The sequence below is a fragment of the Erinaceus europaeus genome, chromosome 14 (genome assembly GCF_950295315.1).
Source record: "Erinaceus europaeus chromosome 14, mEriEur2.1, whole genome shotgun sequence".
Lineage (NCBI taxonomy): Eukaryota > Metazoa > Chordata > Mammalia > Eulipotyphla > Erinaceidae > Erinaceus > Erinaceus europaeus.
The window spans coordinates 40112915-40134949 of record NC_080175.1 but is presented as its reverse complement, the minus strand read 5'-3'; the positions used below and the strand labels follow the sequence as shown (position 1 = coordinate 40134949).

General features: G+C 47.9%; 1 protein-coding gene across 10 annotated transcripts in view; it reads right to left on the bottom strand.

Annotated features, from left to right (window-relative positions):
- Nucleotides 1–22035, bottom strand: part of TNS3 (tensin 3) — a 210935-nt gene that overhangs the window by 125627 nt on the left and 63273 nt on the right. For 9 of the 10 annotated variants that reach the window (XR_009544704.1, XM_060171560.1, XM_060171561.1 and 6 more), the window contains 4 exons: nucleotides 10618–10670; nucleotides 7387–7561; nucleotides 3647–3697; nucleotides 264–386 (listed from right to left, as the gene is read on the bottom strand). Coding sequence is in view for 9 of the 10 variants with exons in the window: in XM_060171560.1 (XP_060027543.1) it covers nucleotides 264–386; nucleotides 3647–3697; nucleotides 7387–7561; nucleotides 10618–10670 (402 nt within the window). In the remaining variant the exon portion in view is untranslated. Of the gene's footprint in view, nucleotides 1–263; nucleotides 387–3646; nucleotides 3698–7386; nucleotides 7562–10617; nucleotides 10671–21210; nucleotides 21236–22035 lie in introns of those variants that run through there. The other variant, XM_007524556.3, reaches the window with a different exon arrangement.

Genomic DNA, 22035 nt, shown 5'->3' with positions numbered 1-22035 from the left:
GGAGTCTCTCTCTCTCTCTCCCTTTCTATTTCCCCTCCCCTCTCCATTTCTCTGTCTCTATTCAACAATAAACAAATCAATTTAAAAGTTTAAAAAAAAAAGACTACACACACAGCAAGGAGGTCTCGTGATTTTTAAGGTTAAGTAGAAATACCTGCCATACCGTAAGGTCAGTGGTGTAATTACACATGCTGGTGACACTGGAATGGGGGTGACAGCTGCCCCCTAACCCAGGAACACCCAGAGGAGGGAGTGACACTCACCCTGCAGTGAATGACCACGACATGCTGGGGGTCGCTGTTGAGCCAGGACTCCTGGGCCTTGCAGATGCTACACACCTTGTCCAGGGGCGGCGCGTGCAGCTCCGGCCAACCCACATCCAGAATCTGCCAGGAGAGGGAAGAGGAGGGTGCCTGGCTCTCAGCTTCCAGGCTGGCTCCGTAGCCACTCTCCCCACTTACAAATACATTTCACTGGGCAGTAATAAAATGCCACACTGCCTCTGCTCCTTCCCTAAGCCTGCAGGGGAACTGCGCTGGAAAGAAAACTCAACAAAACATCGTGTCTCCCTCTCATGAGCAATCTGCTCAGCGTATTAACTGAGATTCTGCAGCTGGAAAGATGGTTCCAGAAAGAGCTCCCTCAGGAGCAGCTGAGGGTACAAGGACTGAAGTGGGAGGAACCTTCTAAGATCTGAAATAGGAGTTATTGGTCCCGGCTGCTGCCTAAATTGCTCTCTGCAGACTAAAATCACCATCTGGGAAAATATAGAGGGTCATTCTCCACATGGAGGCAGAGGAGTCCCAGAGAGAGCACCTGGGGCACGGGCTTGGGAGAAGCTGCTGGAAAGAGAGAGGACAGTGGCTGGCAGACAGGAGGTACCTTCACCTGGATCAGGATTCGTGCACAAAGGAAACAGTCACATGATGAACCAGGCACTTGGGCACATAATTCAGCTACCCCCATCTCCATCCTCTGCAGCATCAGAACACACTTTTTTATTTAATTAACTAATTTTAATTTTATTTTAAGAGATGAGAGAGAAGAGAGATACAGAGAGAGACCAGAGGGGGCCAGGACCCAGGTTCAAGCCCCTGGCCCCCACCTGCAGGGGGAAAGCTTCATGAATGGTGAGGCTAGGGCTTCAGGTGTCTGTCTCTCTGCATCTCTATCTGCCCCTCCCTTCTCAATTTCTCTCTTTTTCCTCCCAAGAATAAATAAAATTTGTTATTTAAAAATTTTTAGAGAGAGAGACCAACCGGAGCATTGCTCAGCTCTGGTTTATGAGGGTGTTGGGGACAGAACCTGGGACCTTGAAGCCTCAGGCAAGAAAGTCTTTTGCAGAGCCATTATGCTATATCCTCAGCCCCAGAATCTGCTTTTCATTTTTCTTTTTCCCACTTTAAAAGGGTGGGTGGCAGAGTGTACTAGAGATTTTATTATTATTATTATTTTTAGAGACAGTGAGAATGGAAGAGACCACAGCACCAAAGTTTCCCTTCAATGCTGTAAGAAGCAGGGTCGAATCTGGGTTGCAGACACAGAAAAAGCAGTGCGTGATCCATTTGAGCTATTTTGCTGACCCAGAGTCTATTAAAAAAGCGATAGAAACTACACAGAATGATGAAAGCCTCAGAAAATTGCCAGGCAGCAAGAAAAGTCCAATACCTATTACCCACAAGTACAGACAGTAACTTGCTGAGAAATCCCTTAACAAGTTCTAAGTTCATTCAGCATAGATGATTTATGAGAAATGGATTCTACCTTCTGCAAGCACTGAAAAATTCAACTTAATGTGCTATTTCTCCCTCTAATCACTGCAGTATATTCCGACATATAAAATGGCCCTGGAACAACTCAATGATTACTGAGTCCAGCGCCAGAGCAGTGAAAAAAATCAGAATGTAACTTCTGACTTTCAAAAACTTAACTATCGATAAGTCACAGTTGACCAGAAGTCTTACTGGTGACCAAGAGTTGATGAGCATGGATTCTGCTGTGTTGTAGCCTATAGACTATATGCTTAGTTTATTTGCTTGTATGTTGCCTCCAGGGTTATCGCTGGGGCTCAGTACCAGCACTATGAATCCACTGCTCCTGGTGGCCATTTTCTGCTTCCTAATTTTTTTTTTTTTAGATAGGACAGAGAAATTGAGGGGATGGGGAGATAGAGAGAAGAAGATAAAGAAAGATACCTGCAGTCCTGCTTTGCCACTTGTGAAGCATCCCCTCTGCAGGTGAGGAGCGGGGTCTTAAACCCAGGTCCTTAAGAATGGTAATGTGTACACTTAACCAGGTGCACCACCACCTAGCCCCCTTATACTATTGCTTAGAATAAAGTAAACTAAAGACAAGAAAATGTTTCCAAAGAAAACAAAAAGGAAAAAAAGCAGATGTGTAGTACTGTGTTTATTAGTACCTTAAGCTCCCACCATCCGTTTATAAGAGGATTTGTGGGGAAGTAGGTTCAGAGGCCAGCTGTGTCTACCATAGTTTATGCAATCTTAAATTTTTCCCAAAATGTTTGCTATTAAAAAGAATAATGGGGGGTTGGGTGATGGTGCACCTGACTGAGTGCACACATTGCAGTGGATAAAGACCCAAGTTCAAGTCCCTGGTGTCTACTCGCATGGGGGGAGCTTCATAAGCAGTGTTGCAGGTGTCTCTCTCTCTCACTTCCTCTCTATCTTCCCTTCCCTCTCAATTTCTCTCTGTCTCTATCCAAAATAAAGAAATAAATGCTTATTTAAAATAATAATCGAGTGAATTTAAGAAACAAGGTAAAAAAGAAAGAAAGGAAAAAAGAAGAGAGAGACAAGGTCAGAGGACAGAGAGATAGCATAATGGTTATGCAAAACAACTACCAGGCCTGAGGCTTTGAAGTCCCAGGTTCAACCCCCCCCCCCATACCACCATAAAACCAGAGCTGAGCAGCATTCTGGTAGAGAATGGGGTGGGGGGAGATGGTTGGAGGGAAGAAGGAAGAAAAAGAAAGAAAGAAAATCAGAAAGGGGAAATACAAAGTAAAACTTGGACTGGGTATGATGTACTGGACAAAGCAAAGGACTCTAGGGAGGGAAGAAAGGTTGGGGATTTTGGGGTGCATGATGGTGGAGGAGGATCTAAGTGGGAGTGTTCTGCAGATACCTATCATGGGGAGATGAGAAATTGTACATATGTGTCAACAGCTATAGTATAAACCATTAACCCCCCCCCCCCAGTAAAATGACAGAAAGAAGAGGAAGAAGAAGGGGAGAGAAGGAGAAGAAGCACCCACAAATACACAGACACAACTGGAGGTAAACCAGTGGCAGGTCAAAAGGAAGTTTCATAGCCTTTGTTTCCCACTTCACTGGCATGTTTTACTTTGCTCCTCACTAAGTATAGAATACAATCACCACCAGGTAGAATGGTTAAGAATATATGGAAGAATCCCTCCAGGTTATTGTTGCAAGTTCCTGCGATGCTACAGGTTACTTGAAATCTAAAGCAAAGGCTTGTCTCAACACAAGTGCACGGCTGAGCACAGCTCTGGTTCCTTTCTTCAGGCATGACTTACAAAGACTGGCAACAACGGTGCCTGCAGGACCCTCAGCAGCCCCAGGGACAGTTCGCAAAACCCAGAACAGAAAGGCAGGGTTTGTACCTTTGGGTTGAGCTTTGTCAGGTCATATCTCTTTTCTGAAAGGTTTAATACCTGCAAAGGGGGAAATGAAAGGCTGTTAGACAAACTCCTGGCCTCAGACAGCACAGAGAAAGCTCACAACCACATCTCCCAGGCTGCTTGCCTCAGAGCACGAGTCAACATGGGGAACAACAGGGAAATGTGACTGTCAGGGCTGGGCAGTGAAACACCTGGATGAGTGCACGTGTCCCAAGGTACAAGGACCAGGACTCAAGCCCCAGTCCCCACCTTCAGAGGAGAGGCTTCATGAGTGGTGGAACAGTGCTGCAGGTGATTCTCTCTCTCCCCTCTATCTCCCTCTCCCTCAATCGCTCCATCTCTAATCAAAATAAATAAATACATAAAATGTTTTTAAAAATAATAGCAGGGTCAGGTGGTGGTGCACCTGGTTGAACACACATGTTACAATGTGCAAGGACCCTGGTCCCTACCTGCAGGGGGACAGCTTTGCAAGTGGTGAAGCAGTGCTGCAGGTATCTCTCTTTCTCTCCCTCTATCTCCCCCTTCCCTCTTGATTTCTAGCTGTTTCTATCCAATAAATAAATATAATAAAATTATTATTATTACTACTACTTACCAGAGCACTACTCATTATTATTATTACTACTACTTACCAGAGCACTACTCAGCTCTGGCTTATGGTGGTGTGAGGGATTGAACCTGGGACTTTCGAGCCTCAGGCATGAGAGTCTCTTTGCATAACTATTATGCTATCTACCCCCATCCATAAAAAAAATTAATAAAATAAATGAATGAATGGATGCCCAGTAGGTGGCAAGGTGGGTAAAGCATTGAACTCTCAAACTTGAGGACCCAAGTTTGATCTACAGCATGACATGTGCCAAACAATGCTCTCACTGGGACTGGGCGGTGGTGCACCTGATAAAGCACACACATTACCATGCATAAGCACCCAGATTCAAACCCCTGCTCCCCACTGCAGGGGGAAACTTCGCAAGTGGTGAAGCAGTGCTGCAGGTGTCTCTCTGTCTTCATGTCCTTCTTCCCTCTCAATTCTCTCTCTATTTAATCAATCAATAAAAAATTAAAAAATAAACTTTTCAAAGAATACCACTGTTGTGAATGAGATAAGCAAACATCTAAGCATGTACAGAGAATTGTGGAGGCCTGGCCTGGCCTCAGAAAGCACAGGCTCTCTGGGGATAAAGGGGAGACAGGACTGGGAAGAGGGGGCTGAGTCACCCCAAAGTCACAGCAGCCCAGGGCCATGTGCTGAGCTCAGGAAAAGGCAGAGCTGCTGGCAAGATGCTTTACAGAGACAAGCATAAAGCAAGCAGGAGCTGCAAGGGCCCTTAAATCCACCCACATCTCTTTCACTTCAGAGACGGTGTGCAGAGGAGAATGGACGGGATTTGTCCATGTGGCACTGCAGACCTACATACTGGGGATGGGGGGAGTCTGCTTCTGCCAGACAAGCCCCCAGCCCCAAGCAGCCTCCCAGACAGCAAAACAACCCCCCCCCCCCCCCCGCCCAGTCTGCCAGAACATTGGGCTTCACTAAACAAAGGCCCTGGGTCAGACAGCCTACTGGGTACTGTGTCTGCCTTATCAGGTCTGACACCCAGCACCACATGGTTGCTTGAGGATTGGCCCTGAGTCCGAGAGGGAAGCCTAAGGGTCAGCCCCTCTCCCTGGGGGCTGTTGATTCATACGTGAATATCCTTCCAGAAGAATCACGACTCATTGCGTGAGTCAAGTGTACAGACTCTATCTCAAACTGGACTGCAAAGAAGTGAGGTAGAAGGAAGTGTGCAGAAACAGATGGGCAGGTGCAGGTAGTTTGGAGAGAGTCACACAGGACCAGGGGTGGGGTGGCATCTCTTCAGTTCTTTGCCTAATTTATCTTCTACCTTCATCCTACCTGGAGCCAACTCTTTCCAGGTGAGCTCTTAAAAACTCTTCCTACTCCTCCCTCAGTGCTCCCTAAAAATTCCCCCCTTTTCCCATGGGGAAATGGGTGAAAAGCAAAGCAATATGACCCATTGTCTTTTTTTTTTAAGATTTTATTTATTTATGAGAGAGATAGGAGGAGAGAGAAAAAAACCAAACATCACTCTGGCACATGTGTTGCCGGGGATTGAACTCGGGACCTCATGCTTGAGGGTCCAAAGCTTTACCACTGCACCACCTCCTGGACCACAACCCATTGTTTTAAGAAGCCCCCACCATGGGACTATGGGGCAGGGCCTCTTTGCCTTGTTCTTCCCCCTGACCACATGGTAGGCCTCACTGTACTGGGGGAAGCTCTGATACTGTATATTTTCTTTTTCTCTGCCTCTCTGTCTCTCCATATCCCTTTGTGTTTCAATGTCAATGAAACAGTGGCCCTTGGAGTAATGAAATCACACAGGAGCCAGGAGGAGGGGCAGATGGAGGGACCAGGAGCAGGGAGTTAGGTGGACAGAAGGACTGCTCCAGCACAGCTGGTCTGGGTTTGAGGGAGAGAAGGCCCAACAGAGGCTGCTCAAGTCACAGAAGGGTCATCCTACTCTGCTCCCCCGCCCCCAGCACAGGGGGTATGGGGAACCCCAGCCCATAGTCGTCTGAGATGACTGATAAGATGACAATAACGGCCTTGTTGGTGCAGGGTCAAGATTAGCAGCATTCACAGTGATAAAGAGGCCGCTGGGGAGGCGGGAGAGGTGCAAAGGGGTGTGATTCAGCTCAACCTTGACCCTGGCACAGGCTGGGGATGGGGCCTGGAGGAGGGGGCAGGCTCCTCCAGGGCTATAGCTGGGACACAATCGAGGGAGGCAGGTGGCAGGGGATCCAGGGAACAAGAAGCCACCTTCTCCTAGGTTCAGCCCCCAATCCCCACCTGCAGGGGGTAAGCTCCATGAATGGTGAAGCAGTGCTGCAGGTGTCTCTGTCTCTCTCCCTCCCTATCTCCCCACTTCATTTGCAATTTCTCTGTCTCTATCCAAAAAAATAAAGTAAATTTAAAAGAAGAAAAAAAAATAAAGCATGGGGGCTGGAGAAGCAGCATAATGGTTCTGCAAAAGACTCTTATGCCTGAGGTTCTGAGGTCCCAGGTTCAATCTCCATTACCACCATTAACCAGATTTGATCTTGTGTTTCTGTGTTTTTCTCTCTCACTAAAATAAACTTTAAAAATGGAAAAAAGAATATATTAAAAAAAGAAAGGAAAAGAAAGCCACCTTCTTTCTCCATCCGCCCCTACCTCTCAGCCCCCATCCCCCTGGGAAAACCCAGGGTCCCACACTACCACCCCAGGCTCCCAGGACTCCTGTCTAGTCCCTGATTTATCTTGGGGAGGGTGGGACATAGCTGTGCTTTCACCCCAGGGAGTTAGGGCCCCCTCCCTCAACTCCTACTGGAGTCAGGACCCATGCTGGGAAACCCAGCCATGGATTAAGGTCCCTGGAGACAGTCATACCACCAGGATGGTGGTATTCCTCTGTGTCCTAAAAAGGCAGGACTCCCCCTGCCTTTCAGTAGGTGGGAGACAGGGTCCCACCTACTGAAAGGCCTAGGCATCAAGAGGTCAGGGAACCAGCAGTGACAGACACCTATCACACAAGACAGAGGGGCCCCCTGCAGATGTTGTCACCCCCACAGACATGGCACCTTCTGGTCAGTGCAGCTCAGCATCCCTCCTGTCCTCACACTCAGCACCCACTCACCCCCACCCCAAACTCTGTCCCTGCACCCCAGCTCACCAGGTAGTTGTCCCCATGTTTGGACCTCAGCATGCGTGTGACCTCCTGCAGGCTGTGCAGGTAGGACTCCTCGGAGCAGCCGGAGGGAAAGGACACAGCGATGATGCGCTCTGTGATGTAGGTGAGGTCCAGCTCGCGACTGTCCTCCATGGCGGGGGCACTCAGAGCGGAGGGCCTGTGGGTGGGAAGTCCATCAGGGGAGGTGGACAGGAGGAAAGTCATCTCTGGACTCCACAGGTGGGACTCCAGGCTGCAGGAAAGCCGGGCTTCATTTCCCAGCCTTTCCCTGGCCCTGGAGGAGAGAAGGCTGCATAACCTCCAAGTCACCAGGATCAGCAGGGAGCAGAGGAAGGAGCCAGAGCCTGGACTGCTGTTCCTTCCTGCAGGTGGGTGGGGAATTGCACTTTCAAGGGAGGAGTTTCTCCTGGCTCCTGTTGTCCTCTGCCCCAGGCATGTGCAGGAAGCACCTGCAGGCTGTGCCCTGTTGCAGCAGTGGGCAGCCTCCTGTGTAGCATGAGGGACAGCCTGGAGGTGGTGGAGAAAGAGAGGGGAGAAAGGGGAAGAGGGAGAGATGGAAAGTGAGGGAAAGACAGAAGGAGAGTGAGTGGGGGCCAATGTGCAAGGACCTAGGCTCGAGCCCCTGGTCCCCACCTGCAGGGTGAAAACTTTGCAGGTGGTGAAGGAGTGTTGCAGGTGTCTTCTCTCTGTCTCTCCCTCTCCAACCCCCCTTTCCTCTCCATTTCTAACTGTCTCTATCCAATAAATAAATAAAGATAATTAAAAAAGTAATAAAAAAGGAGAGGGGCCAGGTGGTGATACAGTTGGTTAAGCACACACACTACAGTGCACAAAGATCCAGATTCAAGCCCCTGGTCCCCACCTGCAGGGGAAAGCCTTATGAGTGGTGAAGCAGGGCTACAGGTGTCTCTCCGTCTCTCTACCTCTCCTTCTCTCAGTTTCTCTATGTCTAACCAATAATAAATTAAAAAAGAATAAAAAAGAAAGATGTGATTTCACCTTAAAAAAAAAAAAGGAGATAGAGCAAGAGACAGAAAGAGGAAGACAGGGAGAGAGCAACAAAGAGAGAAAGGGGGAGAGAGGAAAGGAGAAAGAGAGATGGAGGTGAGGATGGGAGCCTGGGCCTAGTGGGGTGGAGCTAGGATGAAATCTTCCTCCCTGCAGAGAAGACTGTCCCACCTCCTGGACCAGTGAAATCGCTGACTTGAACAGTGCGCTGCTTTGCCACTGCATTGAAGGAAGCTTTGGTGCTGTAGTCTGTCTCTTTGTTTCTGTCTCTAGCTGAAAGAATCATCAGGAAGTTGTGACATCTCAGTGATTACAACTACAAAATGAGTTAGACTTCCATGCCTGAGACACAAAAAAGGTCCCACATTCAATCCCCCAGTACAACAACAACTCAGAGCTGAGGAGTGCTCTGGTGAGAGAGAGAGAGAGAGAGAGAGAGAGAGAAGAGGAAAATAAATAAATAAATGACTTTGCAGCCTGGGGGGGAGGTGGCATAATGGATAAAGCACTGGATACTCAAGTATGAAGTCCCAAGTTCAATACCTGGCATTACAGGTGCCAGAGCAATGCTCTCTCATGAATAAATAAATCTTTCAAAAATATATAGGTAATTGGGGTGAGGATAGATAATATAATGGTTATACAAACAGATTCTCATGCCTGAGGCTCCAAGGTCCCAGGTTCAATCCCCTGCACCACCATAAACCAGAGCTGAGCAGTGCTCTGGTAGAAAAAAAAAAAAGAAAAAAGAAAAAGAAAAGAGAAAAGAAAAGAAAAAGAAAAAAGGTAAGTGCTATTTTAAAAACACAGCACACCTAGAAGAGTATCATCAAACAAGCAACATCAATTTTTTTTTTCTTTCATAGTTCACACATTAAAATCTACATCCAAGCAGTCCCCAAGTTAGCTCTTTTGGTTCCTTATTCACCTGACATGGATACAAAAAAATATATTTTTTAAGTATTGAGTATTTCTTATAAGCAAGCCATATTTTTTCCACAGTGATATAAAAATAAACAAAGAGCATGCTTTCCAAGACCAATGGCTGTCCTCACATGGACGCTAGCTATGGTCATCCTTACTGGTAGAGGTAAACAGGGTACCTCCCACATGCCAAGGTCAAGGTGGAACTAATAATAAATAAATAAAAATTTAAAAGAAAGGTATGACTTCAAAAAGTGAAAGGAGAGAGAGAAGGGGAGGAGAGAAAGAAATGGGGAGAAAGAGGAAGAGAGAGAGAAAGGGGGAGAGACCTCACTCCACAATACAAACAAAAACAAGTTTCAATTATACAATCAAGCCACAGAAATGTTATTTATAAAAGATAATCACATATTTCTATAAGGTGGACTTCTAATACCAGGAGACTGCTTCCAGGAAAGAAAGAAAGAAAGAAAGAAAGAAAGAAAGAAAGAAAGAAAGAAAGAAAGAAAGAAAGAAAGAAAGAAGGGAAGGAAGAAAGAGAAAGAAAATAAAAAGGGCATGGGTTTGCCTCCTCACAACTATTTTTGCAAATGAAAGAAAAATAAAGATGACTCCAGTGACTGTGGAGGTAACTTAGCATGTAAAGCATGAGAACTGCATGCATGAGCTCCCTGCTTCACTCCCCGGCACCACACAGGCCAGAGAAGGTGTTCCGGGCTCTCTCAATAAATAAGTAAATCTGGGCTAAGGAGACAACACAGAGGTTCTGCATAAGACTTTCATGCTTGGGGATCCAAAATCCCAGGTTCAGTCTCTAACACCAAAAGCCAGAGCTGAGCATAAATCTGGTTAAAAACAATGACAGACTAGGTAGGTAGGTAGGTAGGTAGGTAGGTAGGTAGGTAGGTAGGTAGGTAAGTAGGTAGATGATAGGTAGGTAGATAGATAGATAGAGCTACCTAAGCATTTTGAAATATATATATATATATATATATATATATATATATATATATATATATATATATAAAAAGAAAGAATATTATTATGCCAGCAAAACAGCTTACAGGGATAGTGCATCTGCTTTTTCATGTGCATGACCCAGGTTCAAGCCCAGAACTCACTGCACTGGTCTCTCTCTCTTTCTATCTGAAAATTATCTGTTCAGAGCAGTGATGCTCCAGTGAAGACATAAACAAAGAAACAAACACTAATACAAAGTAAAGGAACACCAGGTTTCCTTATAGCTGGAACCCAAAAGCAAAGACACAAGAAAATGCTCACCTGGATGGCTTGTCACAGCAGAGAGACATGGACGGTGAGGAGACTCCCAGTGCCTGCAGGCAAGAAACATGGGTCATTCTGAGGTCCCCATCTCTTGCCAGGATAGCGGTAACTTGCGGTTTAACAGATCATCCCTCAGCCATCATCCAACTTCAAAACTGTCAAGACAAGGCCAGCCTTTCCTCCTCAGCCTTGGGAGAGTTAGTGTCAGGTCATCTAGAAACACCTGAACAGGTATCTCTAAATGACATAGTGCACAGTGGCAGCTGCTCTAGGCTGAATCATCAATGAGGACACCTCAATTGATGTCACAAGGCTATAACTACTGTCTTTGTTTAATTGCCCCCAGGAGGGTCCAGCAAATCAGGCCCTCTTTGCCTTCATATTTCAGATCCCGACTAACACAATCCCACCAATGCAAGACAGAGACAGGCTTCCAGGGTGGGACAGGGTACCCACTTTCTCCTGTCTGGGCCCGTAGTCCCTTGGCACACGTGATGCCCATGTCCTACACGGACATCATTGGCCTCTGTGAGCACTGTTGCCAATGAAATTCACTTCAGAATTCAATCTGAAGCCTTGACAGAATTCTCAATTGTATCTATTCTTTCTTAAGAGATTTGTCTATTTGTTTGCTTATTATTTACTTATGAGAGAGAAAGGAGGAAAGAGAAAAAAGAACCAGAGCATCACCCTGACACATGCAATGCCAAGAATCAAACTCAGAACCTCATACTTGAGAGTCCAACCATATTCACTACACTACCTCAGGCCATATCTCACATATCCTTCTTTCTTTCTCTTTCATTCATTCTTTCTTTTTCTTTCCTTTCCTTTACGCTTCCTCCCTCCCTTCCTCTCTCCCTCATTTCCTCCCTTCCTTCCTTCTTTCTTTAATAGAAGAGACAGTAAGGGAAAGAGACCACAGTGCCAAAGCTTCCCTCAAGGCAAGGAGTAAGGGGCCTCGAACCTGGGTTGTGCACATGGCAGAGAAGGGCACTAACAGTAAGCTATTTTACCAACACTCCCCTTTGTTTTTAAGCCTATCCAACCAGGAGGAAAATGGCAGGTTGTGATTACTTTGAAATGTACATAACCTTTCTGCTCACATGTGTTGAGAAGGGGGGGAGAGAATGTGTGTGTGTCGTGTGTGAGAGAGAGAATGTGTGAGAGTATCTGTAGGAGAGAGTATGTGTGTGAGAGAGAATACATGTGAGACAGTGTCTGTGTGAGAGCGCATGTGGCTGCCAGACAGTGTGTGTATATGAGAGAGAGAGAGAAAGATGAGAGATGAGAGAGATGAGAGAGAGAGAGAGAGAGAGAGAGAGAGAGGGTGCCCAGATGTAAACAGTGTTTCAGGAGCTGCATTCCTGCAGCATTTAGAGCAGAAATCACCTCCCACCTTTCAGAGGGAGACTCAGACTCAGAGAGGTAAGAGTCTTGTCAAGGTTGGCAGAGGCAAGAGGAGACAGAAGATGTCCTCAGATGAGCTCCCACAATGCCCTTCCTCCCACTGGCTCTACCTCTTGTCTTCCTGTGGGGATCCCCCCCACTCCCACACCAGGTATAGGTGAACCCTGCCTGGGTGCACAGCAGGGGCAGGAGAGGTGACTCCTGAGAAACATGCAGCCAGAATCCAGAACCCCTCTTCCTGTTCCTCCCCCTCAACTCCCTCCTCACTCTTTCTCAGACAGACCAGCACACCTCGATGGCGTCACCAGTGTCTCACTTGGGTGCCTGGCATCCTGGGGCTTCCAATGAGAAACTGAGGGTCAGAGTATAAATGCCAAAGTAGTCTGATGTGCACACATGCACACACACATACACACACTCCTCTCCAGGGCTGGGGGCTCAGGGTCAGCAGCTGACGGTCCCCATGCTCACCACCTGACATCCCCTGGGCCAACTCATTTGTTCCCTCTCACAGAGTCATCTGTGTGTCTAAGCAGATGCAGTCTTCAAGGAGATGCAGCTCCAGGGGGTGGGTGTGAGAGTCGGGGAGAGATATACAGCACCTTTCAGCTCCTACAGCTCACAGCACTTTTACATTCCACCCCTGTGAGTGTGGCCAGGTGTACACAATGCATTAATGAAACAGGGCTAGAGAGACAGCCCACTGGGAAGGGTAACTGCCTTGTTCTCTGCATGGCCTAGTTTCCAGTTCCAGCTCCAGTATTATGTGGATCTACCATAGCAACAGGAAAAGCTCCATGGCTGGGGGGGTCTCTCCCACCTTTTGTCTCTCTCAGTCTCTCTCTGAATGAAAAAGCAGTCCAGGCCTAGAAAGACAGTATGATAGTTCTGCAAAGAGACTTTCATGCCTGAAGCTCCAAGGTGCTAGGTTCAATCCCAGCACCACCAGAGCAGTGCTGTGTTAAAATAAACAAATAAGTAAATAAATAAATATTTCTAGAAAAAGAAAAGGCAGCCCAAACACACACATGGGGGTGGAGGAGAAATGGGATGCATATACAATAAATAAACACATTCTCTTCAACTGCAGGCTAGTCTACTGATAACCCCCGCCACCCCCACCCCCCCACCCCCTGTACAAACAATTACCCTTAGTGCAAAGCAGCCAAGGCTTCTGGAGACCACTTCCCTTGACTGCTCACTAGCACAGAGGGATTTGATTTTTATCACCCTGAGATCTTCCCAACTTTTCTACATTTCCTGTAAGATGGCATAAACTCTGACCCACCAAGTTGCGCAAGCATTCTGTTAAGAGGCCCTGTGAGAGGGAGCCAGCCAGGCTCGGGAAGCCGGAAAGACCACACAGGAGCCCCCACATACACACACTGGCCAGCACAGAAGTGACCACTGTCCACATTCAGGCATGAGGGGCTGAGGGAAGGTTAAGAAACAGTACAGGGGCTGGGCAGTAGCACACTCTGCTGAACACACACACTACCATGTACAAGAAATCAAGTTCAAGCCCCTGCTCCCCACCTACGGGGGGGGGGGGGGGGGAAGCTTCACATGTGGTGAAGCAGTGCTGCAGGTGTGTCTGTATGTGTGCCTCTCTCTCTCTTCCACCCTCCCTCCTATCTCAATGTATCTCTGTCTCTATCCAATTTTATATATATATATATATATATATTTTTTTTTTTTTTTTTTTTTTTTTGAAAAGCCCACTCCCAGGGGCCAGGCGGCAGCACACCCAGTTGAGCACACATGTCATCAAGCACAAGGACCTGAGTTTGAGCCCCCACCTTCAGGGGGTAATCTTGACAGTGAAGTAGGTCTGCAGGTGTCTCTCTCTCTCCAAGTCCATCTCCCCCCTTCCCTCTCAATTTCTCTCTGTCCAATCAAATAAGAAAGAAAGGAAGAAAGAAAGAAAGACAGACAGAAAGAAAGAAAGAAAGAAAGGAAGGAGACAAAGAAAGAAAGAGAGAGAGAAAGGAAAGAAAGAAAGGAGAGAAAAGAAAAGGAAAGAAAAGAAGAAAAACCCACTCCCCACCAGGATGGGAGAAGCTTTATGAGTAGTGACTCAGTGCTTGGTGTCTCTCCTCTCTGTTTCTCTCACTTTCCTCTAAAATTCTCTTTCTTTGCCATATATATATATATATATATATATATATATATATATATATATATGTATATATATATATATATTACTTTAAAAATAAAGTAAAAAAGAGATAGTATAGCCATACAGCCACCTCTGCTGACAGGCCAAGTCATGCCTGATCCTCTCCTCTCTGGGCCTGAGAGTTCCCAGCAGCCACTCTGGTTCTGTTCCAGAAACCTCCCCCAGAGTTAGCATATGGGTACACAATCCCACCTGCTCAGAGGGCACAGATACAGGTGGTTTCTGGGTCCCCAGGAAACACTGGAGCCCCAGAAGGCAGTCTGGTCACTTGAGCAGCATATCTGCCACTTCAGTATCTCTACAGCCACAGGCTTCACAGAGGATTCCTGGTCAGCCTCCACCCCCAGCTCCCCCAAAAAGGCTTCAGCTCCATAGCCCCTGGTATAGCTGGATATAAGATAGCTAGATAGTTGGTGTATTACACCAAAGTAAAAGACTCTGGGGTGAGTAGGGGAGAAGAGTACAGGTCCTGGAAAAGGATGACAGAGGACCTAGTGGGGGTTGTATTGTTATGTGAAAAACTGAGAAATGTTATGTACAAACTATTGCATTTACTGTCAAATGTGAAACATTAATCCCACAATAAAGAATTTTTTTTTAATATGGATACAGAGATCAGCAATGGCTACAAAACTGATAGATGTCAGCCACACAGAGAGAGGCGAAGACCAGATAATTAAGCACAGACTTGAATCCAAACAATACAGTCACTATCACAGAATTTCTGTGTTACCTGCAGCCAGTCCTGTGTTACCTGCAGTGGAGCCCTGCACCCAATCCCAGACCTGGAAAGAGGACCAACTTCAAATATCAGACAGGATTTATATCCAAGCTTATTTCTTTTTTGAAAATAGGAAGAGAAAGATGGAGAGGCAGAAAGACACCACAATGCCAAAGCCTCCCCCAGGCGTGTGGGGGACCAGCTCAAGCCTGGGTGTCTGCACTCCCCAGCTGAGCAGACATGCCTGCACTCACTTCACAGTTGGGGAGGTGTGATTCAGAAGGACTATGGTTCGGGGTGACTGTGGGGTGGCAACTTCCAGCAATGAAACTTTGACCTCCCTCCTCCAACCCCTGGCCCTGCTGATCTGCAGCCCGTCCTCTCTGGTCTACACCTGCATCAGACAGGTCAGTGAGGTGAGAGACCTTTCTTTGGGAGAATGAGTCCAGCCCTGAGCCAAACAGAATAGAAAAACTATGATCAATTCACCCCTTTTATTTTTTTCTTTTAATTTCTGAGTTGGTTTTGTTTGTGTCTTTGTGACAGAGGGTGAGAGACAAAGAGAGGGAAAGAGAATGAGGAAGTCAGAGACAGAGAGGAGAGATGCAGCACTGCCCTGCCATTCACGAAGCTCTCCCTTTGAAGGTGGGAACCTGGGGGCTTGAACTCAGGTCCTCACACACAGGAATATGTCTCTGCTCTACCAGGTGAGCCACCCACCCCTGTAGATTCATCACTTTTAAAAAATTTTTTATTAATATTTATTTATTTTCCCTTTTATTGCCCTTGTTTTTTCATTGTTGTTGTAGTTATTGTTGATGTCGTCATTGTTAGATAGGACAGAGAGAAATGGAGAGAGGAGGGGAAGACAGAGAGGGGGAGAGAAAGACAGACACCTGCAGACCTGCTTCACTGCTTGTGAAGCGACTCCTTTGCAGGTGAGGAGCCGGGGGCTCGAACCGGGATCCTTATGCTGGTCCTTGCGCTTGGCACCATGTGTGCTTAACTCGCTGTGCCACCGCCCGACTCCCAGATTCACCACTTCTAAGGCAGGGTCTGAGATCTGTTGGGCACTGAAATACCTCAGTAAGGAATAACTTCATGAGGGTTATGGAGTCCAGACACCTCAGGTCAGAAGCCCCAGGGCATCCTGGAAACTCTGCACTGTACTTAGAGGAAGAAAGACAGAAGGGACAGGACCTTTCCATGGCCTCACACTTGTCTGGAAGGTCACAAAGCCATTTTTCTTGATTGGAAAACACAGGACATGCCTGATCTTGGGGTTCTAACACAGAAGCCCCCTTACACAGCACAAGGCAGTCTAGGGCTTGAGGAAGCTGGTTTAGAGCCTCCTAATCTGGCTTGTCTGAGCAAGCCCCTCTCAGCGTGCTCACTCCTGTGCTGCGAAGCCTTCCTCATGATGTCTGGCAGAGAGACAGAGAGAACCCACAGCCCACCTCCCTGGGAAGTCTGCCAGGGCTGTGGGTTCCAAGACCTACCCCACTCTTTCCTGGCATTAGACAACAATGAAGCTTATCTTGCCCTCTCCACCCACCCCTGCTCAGCCCAGTCTTCACCTGTGCCCTTCTTGGCCAGCACTTATTACTCCTGCACCTCCTGATGGCAGAGAGTCCCAGAGGGGATACCGGGGGATGGGTGCAGAAGGTGAACGTGTGCAGAAGGTGAACGTGTGTCTGCTGATGGCTCACCTCCAGGGTATCCATCCGCCTTTTCTGCTACAATCCCAGCCCAGGCTCCCTGAATTATATAAACTCAGCAATGAGACACAGAGCTGTGTCCAATGTGAGGTCTGCCAGAGGGACATTGGCTGTCCAGAGTGTGGAAAACATTAAGCCTGCTTTCTTCTGCCTGTTGCCCGAAGTCTCTGGCTCTGGACACTGACGGGCGTTGATAGGAGGTGGATGACAGCAGACACAGCTGCCAGGCCCCTGCAAGTGACTGAGAGACTTTTTTGTGTGCAGCCCATGCTTGCAGAGCTCTGCCATGCTGCTGATCAGATCAAAGGCAGGATGAGACACGGTCAGTCACACAGCAGCTGCCAGTCATGAGACAAAACGAGCTGAAGACTGGGCAGGCAGGGGCGAGAGCAGTACCTAGAGAATCCCAGAGCTGTTCTCACACTCACTCCAAGGATGGAGGGCAGCCTCCAAAACTCTGGCCCTTCTGTATGACTCTGGGCATTTGAGCCACTGGTTCTGACTGGTTGGTGACTAGCAGGTCAGGTCAGAAGTGGAAATTTCTAGATATTTCCTGCGTTGTCCTGGGAGAGCTGTCCCTCTTAAAAAGAACAGCCTTAGGGTGGGGAGACAGCACAGTCGTTCATGCCTGAGGGTGTGAGGACCCAAATTCAACCCCTAGCACCACCATAAACCAGAGTTGAGCAGGGCTCTGGTATCTCGCTAATTTAAAAGAAGAAGTAGAGGAGAAGGAGGAGGAGGAGGAGGAGGAGGAGGAGGAGGAAGAGGAGGAGGAGGAGGGGAAAAGAAAATAAAGGGAATAGCTTGTTCCCTTTGTTCCAAGAATGGCTGTGGTCATAGTATCTCTCTCTCTCTCTCTCTCTCTCTCTCTCTCTCTCTCTCTCTCCTCTCTCTCTCTCTCTTTCTCTCTCTCTCAGAGCACTGCTCAGCTCTGGCTTATGGTGGTGCTAGGGATTGAACCTGGGATCTTTGCTGCCTCATGAAAGCCTTTTTGCATAACTGTTATGTTATTTCTCCAGTCCCACCTCCCTTTTTAATATTTTCTTTATTTGAGGGGAGAGAAGAGAGAGCACAAGCCCCGGGCACTGCTCAGATCTGACTGATAGTGGTGCTGGGGATTGAACCTGGGACCTCAGAGCCTCAGGAACGAGAGTCTTTTGCAGAACCATCATGCTGTCTCCCCAGCTAGAAATTCAAGTTGATACTTTTTTTTTTTTTTAACTAAATCAGAGAGGCAGAGGCTGAAAGAGATTCCAGCACCAAAGCTCCCTTTCATGCTGTGGGAACCAATCTAGGTCTCATATCCATGGAAAAGCAGGTGCACTATCCAAGAGAGCTGCTCTGGCTGGCCCGATTCCCTGCTTTCTATAGAAGAGCTTCAGCCATCACATCCTATGGGGGGGGGAATACCACTCTGAATAATTGCTGTGAGATGCAAAAAAATCATCCTAGCTCAAAAGGAGCCTGGCCTTAATTTCTGCAGTGAAGAGGGTGAGTGGACGCCAACAGTCTGATCCCCCAGTCATCACCTGGGAGCAGGTGGCTGCTTTCTAGAAGCTTCTGTGAAAAGTGATACTGAAATGCCCAAACAGGAAGGAGATGGCAGTGATGGACACTGTGGCCAGAGTTCCCAGAGACCCTTGGCAGGATGGCACAGAAGCCCAGCTGAGGTTCTGAGGTGGTGGTGGGGACAGCAGAGTGATGACTATGCCCTCTGCCTCCCCCCACCCCACTACCCAGGGGGCTGGGAAAATCAAGCAGGAAACATTCAGAACCAACCACCACCAAGGACAGGAAGCAAGCAGTCACACTCGTCTCCAGCTCACCCAGTAGAGTAACAGGGGGACAACCCCAAGAGCCACCTACTGTCCCCCATCCACAGGTACCCTTGTCCTTCAGAGCCTCTCTCTAAGTGTGGGCAAGGAGAAAAGATAGTCACCAAAGTCAAAAACACCTTGCTGGTTGTTTCAGGCACAGACACTCAGATCACAAGCTTTCCTCAAAGCTGTAGGACTCCTACAAGGTGATACCGGGGTATTTGAACCCTGGTCAAAGGCATGGCAAAGCAGGTACCTTCCCAGGTGAGATGTCTCGCCAGTCCCCTTAGTGTCATTTGGGCAGGGGTGGGATGGAAGCAAATGTATGGCTGCAGAGATAGCTGGCAAGCCATGGTGCATAATTCATGGCCCAGCACCACATGGAAGGTGCTATGGCACCAGGGGAAACTCCAGTGCCAGCATGTTCTGCCTCTACCTCTTCATCTATCTAGAAAGGGGGGGGGGGGGGAACAAAGGAAGGAAGGAAGGAAGGAAGGAAGGAAGGAAGGAAGGAAGGAAGGAAGGAAGGAAGGGAGAAAGGGAAAAAGAAAAGGCTGTGGTCTGGGAGGTGGCACAGTAGATAAGGCAATGGACTCCCAAGCATGAGGTCCTGAGTTCAACCCCCGGCAACACATATAACAGTGTAATGTCTAGTTCTTTCTCTTTTGCCTTCTATCCTTCTCATTACTAAATAAATAAAAATAATTTTTTAAAAAAGAAGAAAAGAAAAGACAGTTGAGAACGGCAAGACTGCACATGTAGAAAACCCAAATTATGAATAAAAAAAAAAAATCAGCCTTCATGGTTAAACATATATGCCATCTAAAAGATGATATACTACTGTAACATCAGTAAAGAAGTAAAGATGACAGTATGATAGTGAGGTAGATGGCATACTGGTTATGCAAAGAGACTCTCATGCCTGAGGCTCCAAAGTCCCAGGTTCAATCCCCTGCATCACCATCAGCCACAGCTGAGCCTTATGTCAGTATGGCTCAGTCCTATGTGACTTTACTCCCCCACAGACAGGGACTCAGAACCATGAAAGCATCTAGCCCTTGAGCTTCACTCACCCCATTCTTCCAGTGCTTTCTCCTGGAACCCCACAGTCAGAAGCATCCCACATCTGTAAAGCAAGGGACCAGAATGGCCTGGAAGGCCGTGTGGCAGATAAAGCTGTTGATTTGCAAGCATGGGGCTTTGAGTCCAGCCCCAGGCACCGGGTGTATCTGTGATGTTCTGGTTCTCTCTCACATAAATAAATACTACTTCATGTTTAAATACTTTCCCCCACCCCCTCTCTCTTTTCTCTCATGCATATGTGTTTTTTAAAAAAAATATTAAAAGAAAAGAACAAAAGTGTTGGTTCCATAACTGTAGCCAGATTCACAAGGAAGAGCAAAGAGCCTGATGACAGCTGCCAAGCTGTGAACTCGGAGAAGGGGCATAATAAACTTGAGCCAAAGCAAACGCCTCTGCACGTGCTTTTTGTTTCCCCAGCAAGCAGATAACAGAACACACACAGGGTCAGGGAGACAGCATAATGGCTATGGAAGAGATGTCCAGGGTTAAGGCTCAGATGTCCTAGGTTCAATCCCTGGCAGTATTATAAGCCAGAGCTGAGCAGAACTCTGATAAAAACAAACAAACAAAGATATTAAAATAAAAGGAAAATCCTTTTTCAGTAGCACTAGCCACATTCAGTTAGCATCTCTAAAGACATTAATATGTTCATTCATTCATTCATTCACTGCCCAGTGGACAGAGTGCTGGGGTCAAGTACCCAGGTTGTGGTACTCTTGCTCCTGTTCTAAAGTCAGCTCAATACTTTCTTAGCTGCCTCCTGTCCTTGGACATTTTCTTTGACCTCTCCTTGACTCAATTCCCTCTTTTGAGGAGTGCAAATGTGGGCACTAAGCAAGGAAACACTCAGAGGGGACCCGGAAAAACTCCTGGAAGTACCAAGTATTAAACAGACAGCACTTACACATCCCATCACTGGGTGCCAGGCAAAGACTGCTCCCTGAAATGCCTTTTTTTTCCCCAAAGTGTAGTAAAAATCCAGCTCAGACCACAGTGCCACTAACAGCCAGAGAACCAGGACCCAGAGACTGGGCAGGAAACTTCCCAAAGTCAGCCTGCCTGCCAGCCAAGTCAGAGTCAGACATGTTCCCCTTCCAGAAAGAGAAAACAGAACCAAATGTGTTTCCTCTCCACATCTTCTCGATGAACCTGAGTTCCCAGAACCAGCAGGCTGGCTGGAAAGCAAGAGAGAAAGAACAGCCAGCCTCTGTGCCTGGCTCAGCCTAGAAAAGCGAGGCTTTTTCAATGTGAGATCAAGGTCTATGTCAGTGTGGTGTGTCACCCAGAGTTAGAGAGCAGAGGTGAGCGGGCTGCCCCAGCCATATGGAAGGAGGGAGGGAAGGAAGCTGGGGAAGGGAGGGAGGGGAGGAGGGGGAATTGAGGGAGGGGAGGAGGGGGAACTGAGGGAGGGAAGGAGGGGAAAGGGAGGGAAGAGGAGGGAGAGGGTGTGGGAGAGGGAGAGAGTGTCAGTCCACAGGGCAGGCAGGACAGGAGAGGGGTCAAGCTAGACAGAGGTCCCAGAAACCCAGGTTCCACCCCAGGGAAGCAGCTGCTAGAGAGAGCGGCAGAGCAGGTGCCAAATGAGATCTCATTGGCCTCCCCCCAAACCAGAGCCCAGCCAGCAAGGGACTGAGGCAGCCTGAGAGCGGCTGGGGAACTCACAGTGCTGCTGGGGGTTCCTCCTTCCAGAAGAGGCTCCCTCCCTCCCACTGCCTGGCTTCCCTCACTGCTCTCTGGCTGGGTGCCCCTCCCTCCCCACTGCCTCTGGCTGATGTGGCAGTGCTGGCTGTGACAGTGGCCCCAGCAGGTGGCAGGAACAGGGTGCAAGGAGTGTAGGCAGCCCTCCAGGCCCCAGGGAGCCCAAAGCAACCAGACTGGGCCGCACTGAGCAGAGGCACTGTCCTCCTAGACCCGAGTGGGGGGCATGGGGACAGAGCAGAGTGGACCCCCAAATATGGACAAAGCTTCCTGGAAAGAAAGCTTCCTGGGAGGGCAGCTTCTCAGACCTACACCACATACTGAAGCAGGTGCCTGGGCCTCCCACCTGCTCGCTCCCAGACCTGCCCCCCACCCATCTGGTAGGCTCCCCCCACAAACCCCTTCTCCTGCACCCCTCTCCTCCCCACCAGCTTCCTCCCTCTATGCTTCCTTCCTTGTTCCACCTCATGCTAAATCTTCAATAGAACCTGAGTCATCCAATGAATTCAATCTAATTCTCAAAAAGTTTTTACTTACACAAAACCAAAGAACTAACATCCTACCCCAATTACCCCCTCTTCTCCCCACCAAATAAAAGTGCCTAGCTGGAACAGAAAGAAATTTCTCTGTTAGCCAACTAAGCTCTCTGTCTGTTAACCTTTCAAAGTATAGACTCTGAAAATACTGGAGGCCAAAATTTAAAACTGGGCCAGTGGTGACTATATACAGAGGGTCTGGTCCTATGGATGAGGCTGCTTTACAACGGACTGGGGAGATGGCCTAGTGGTT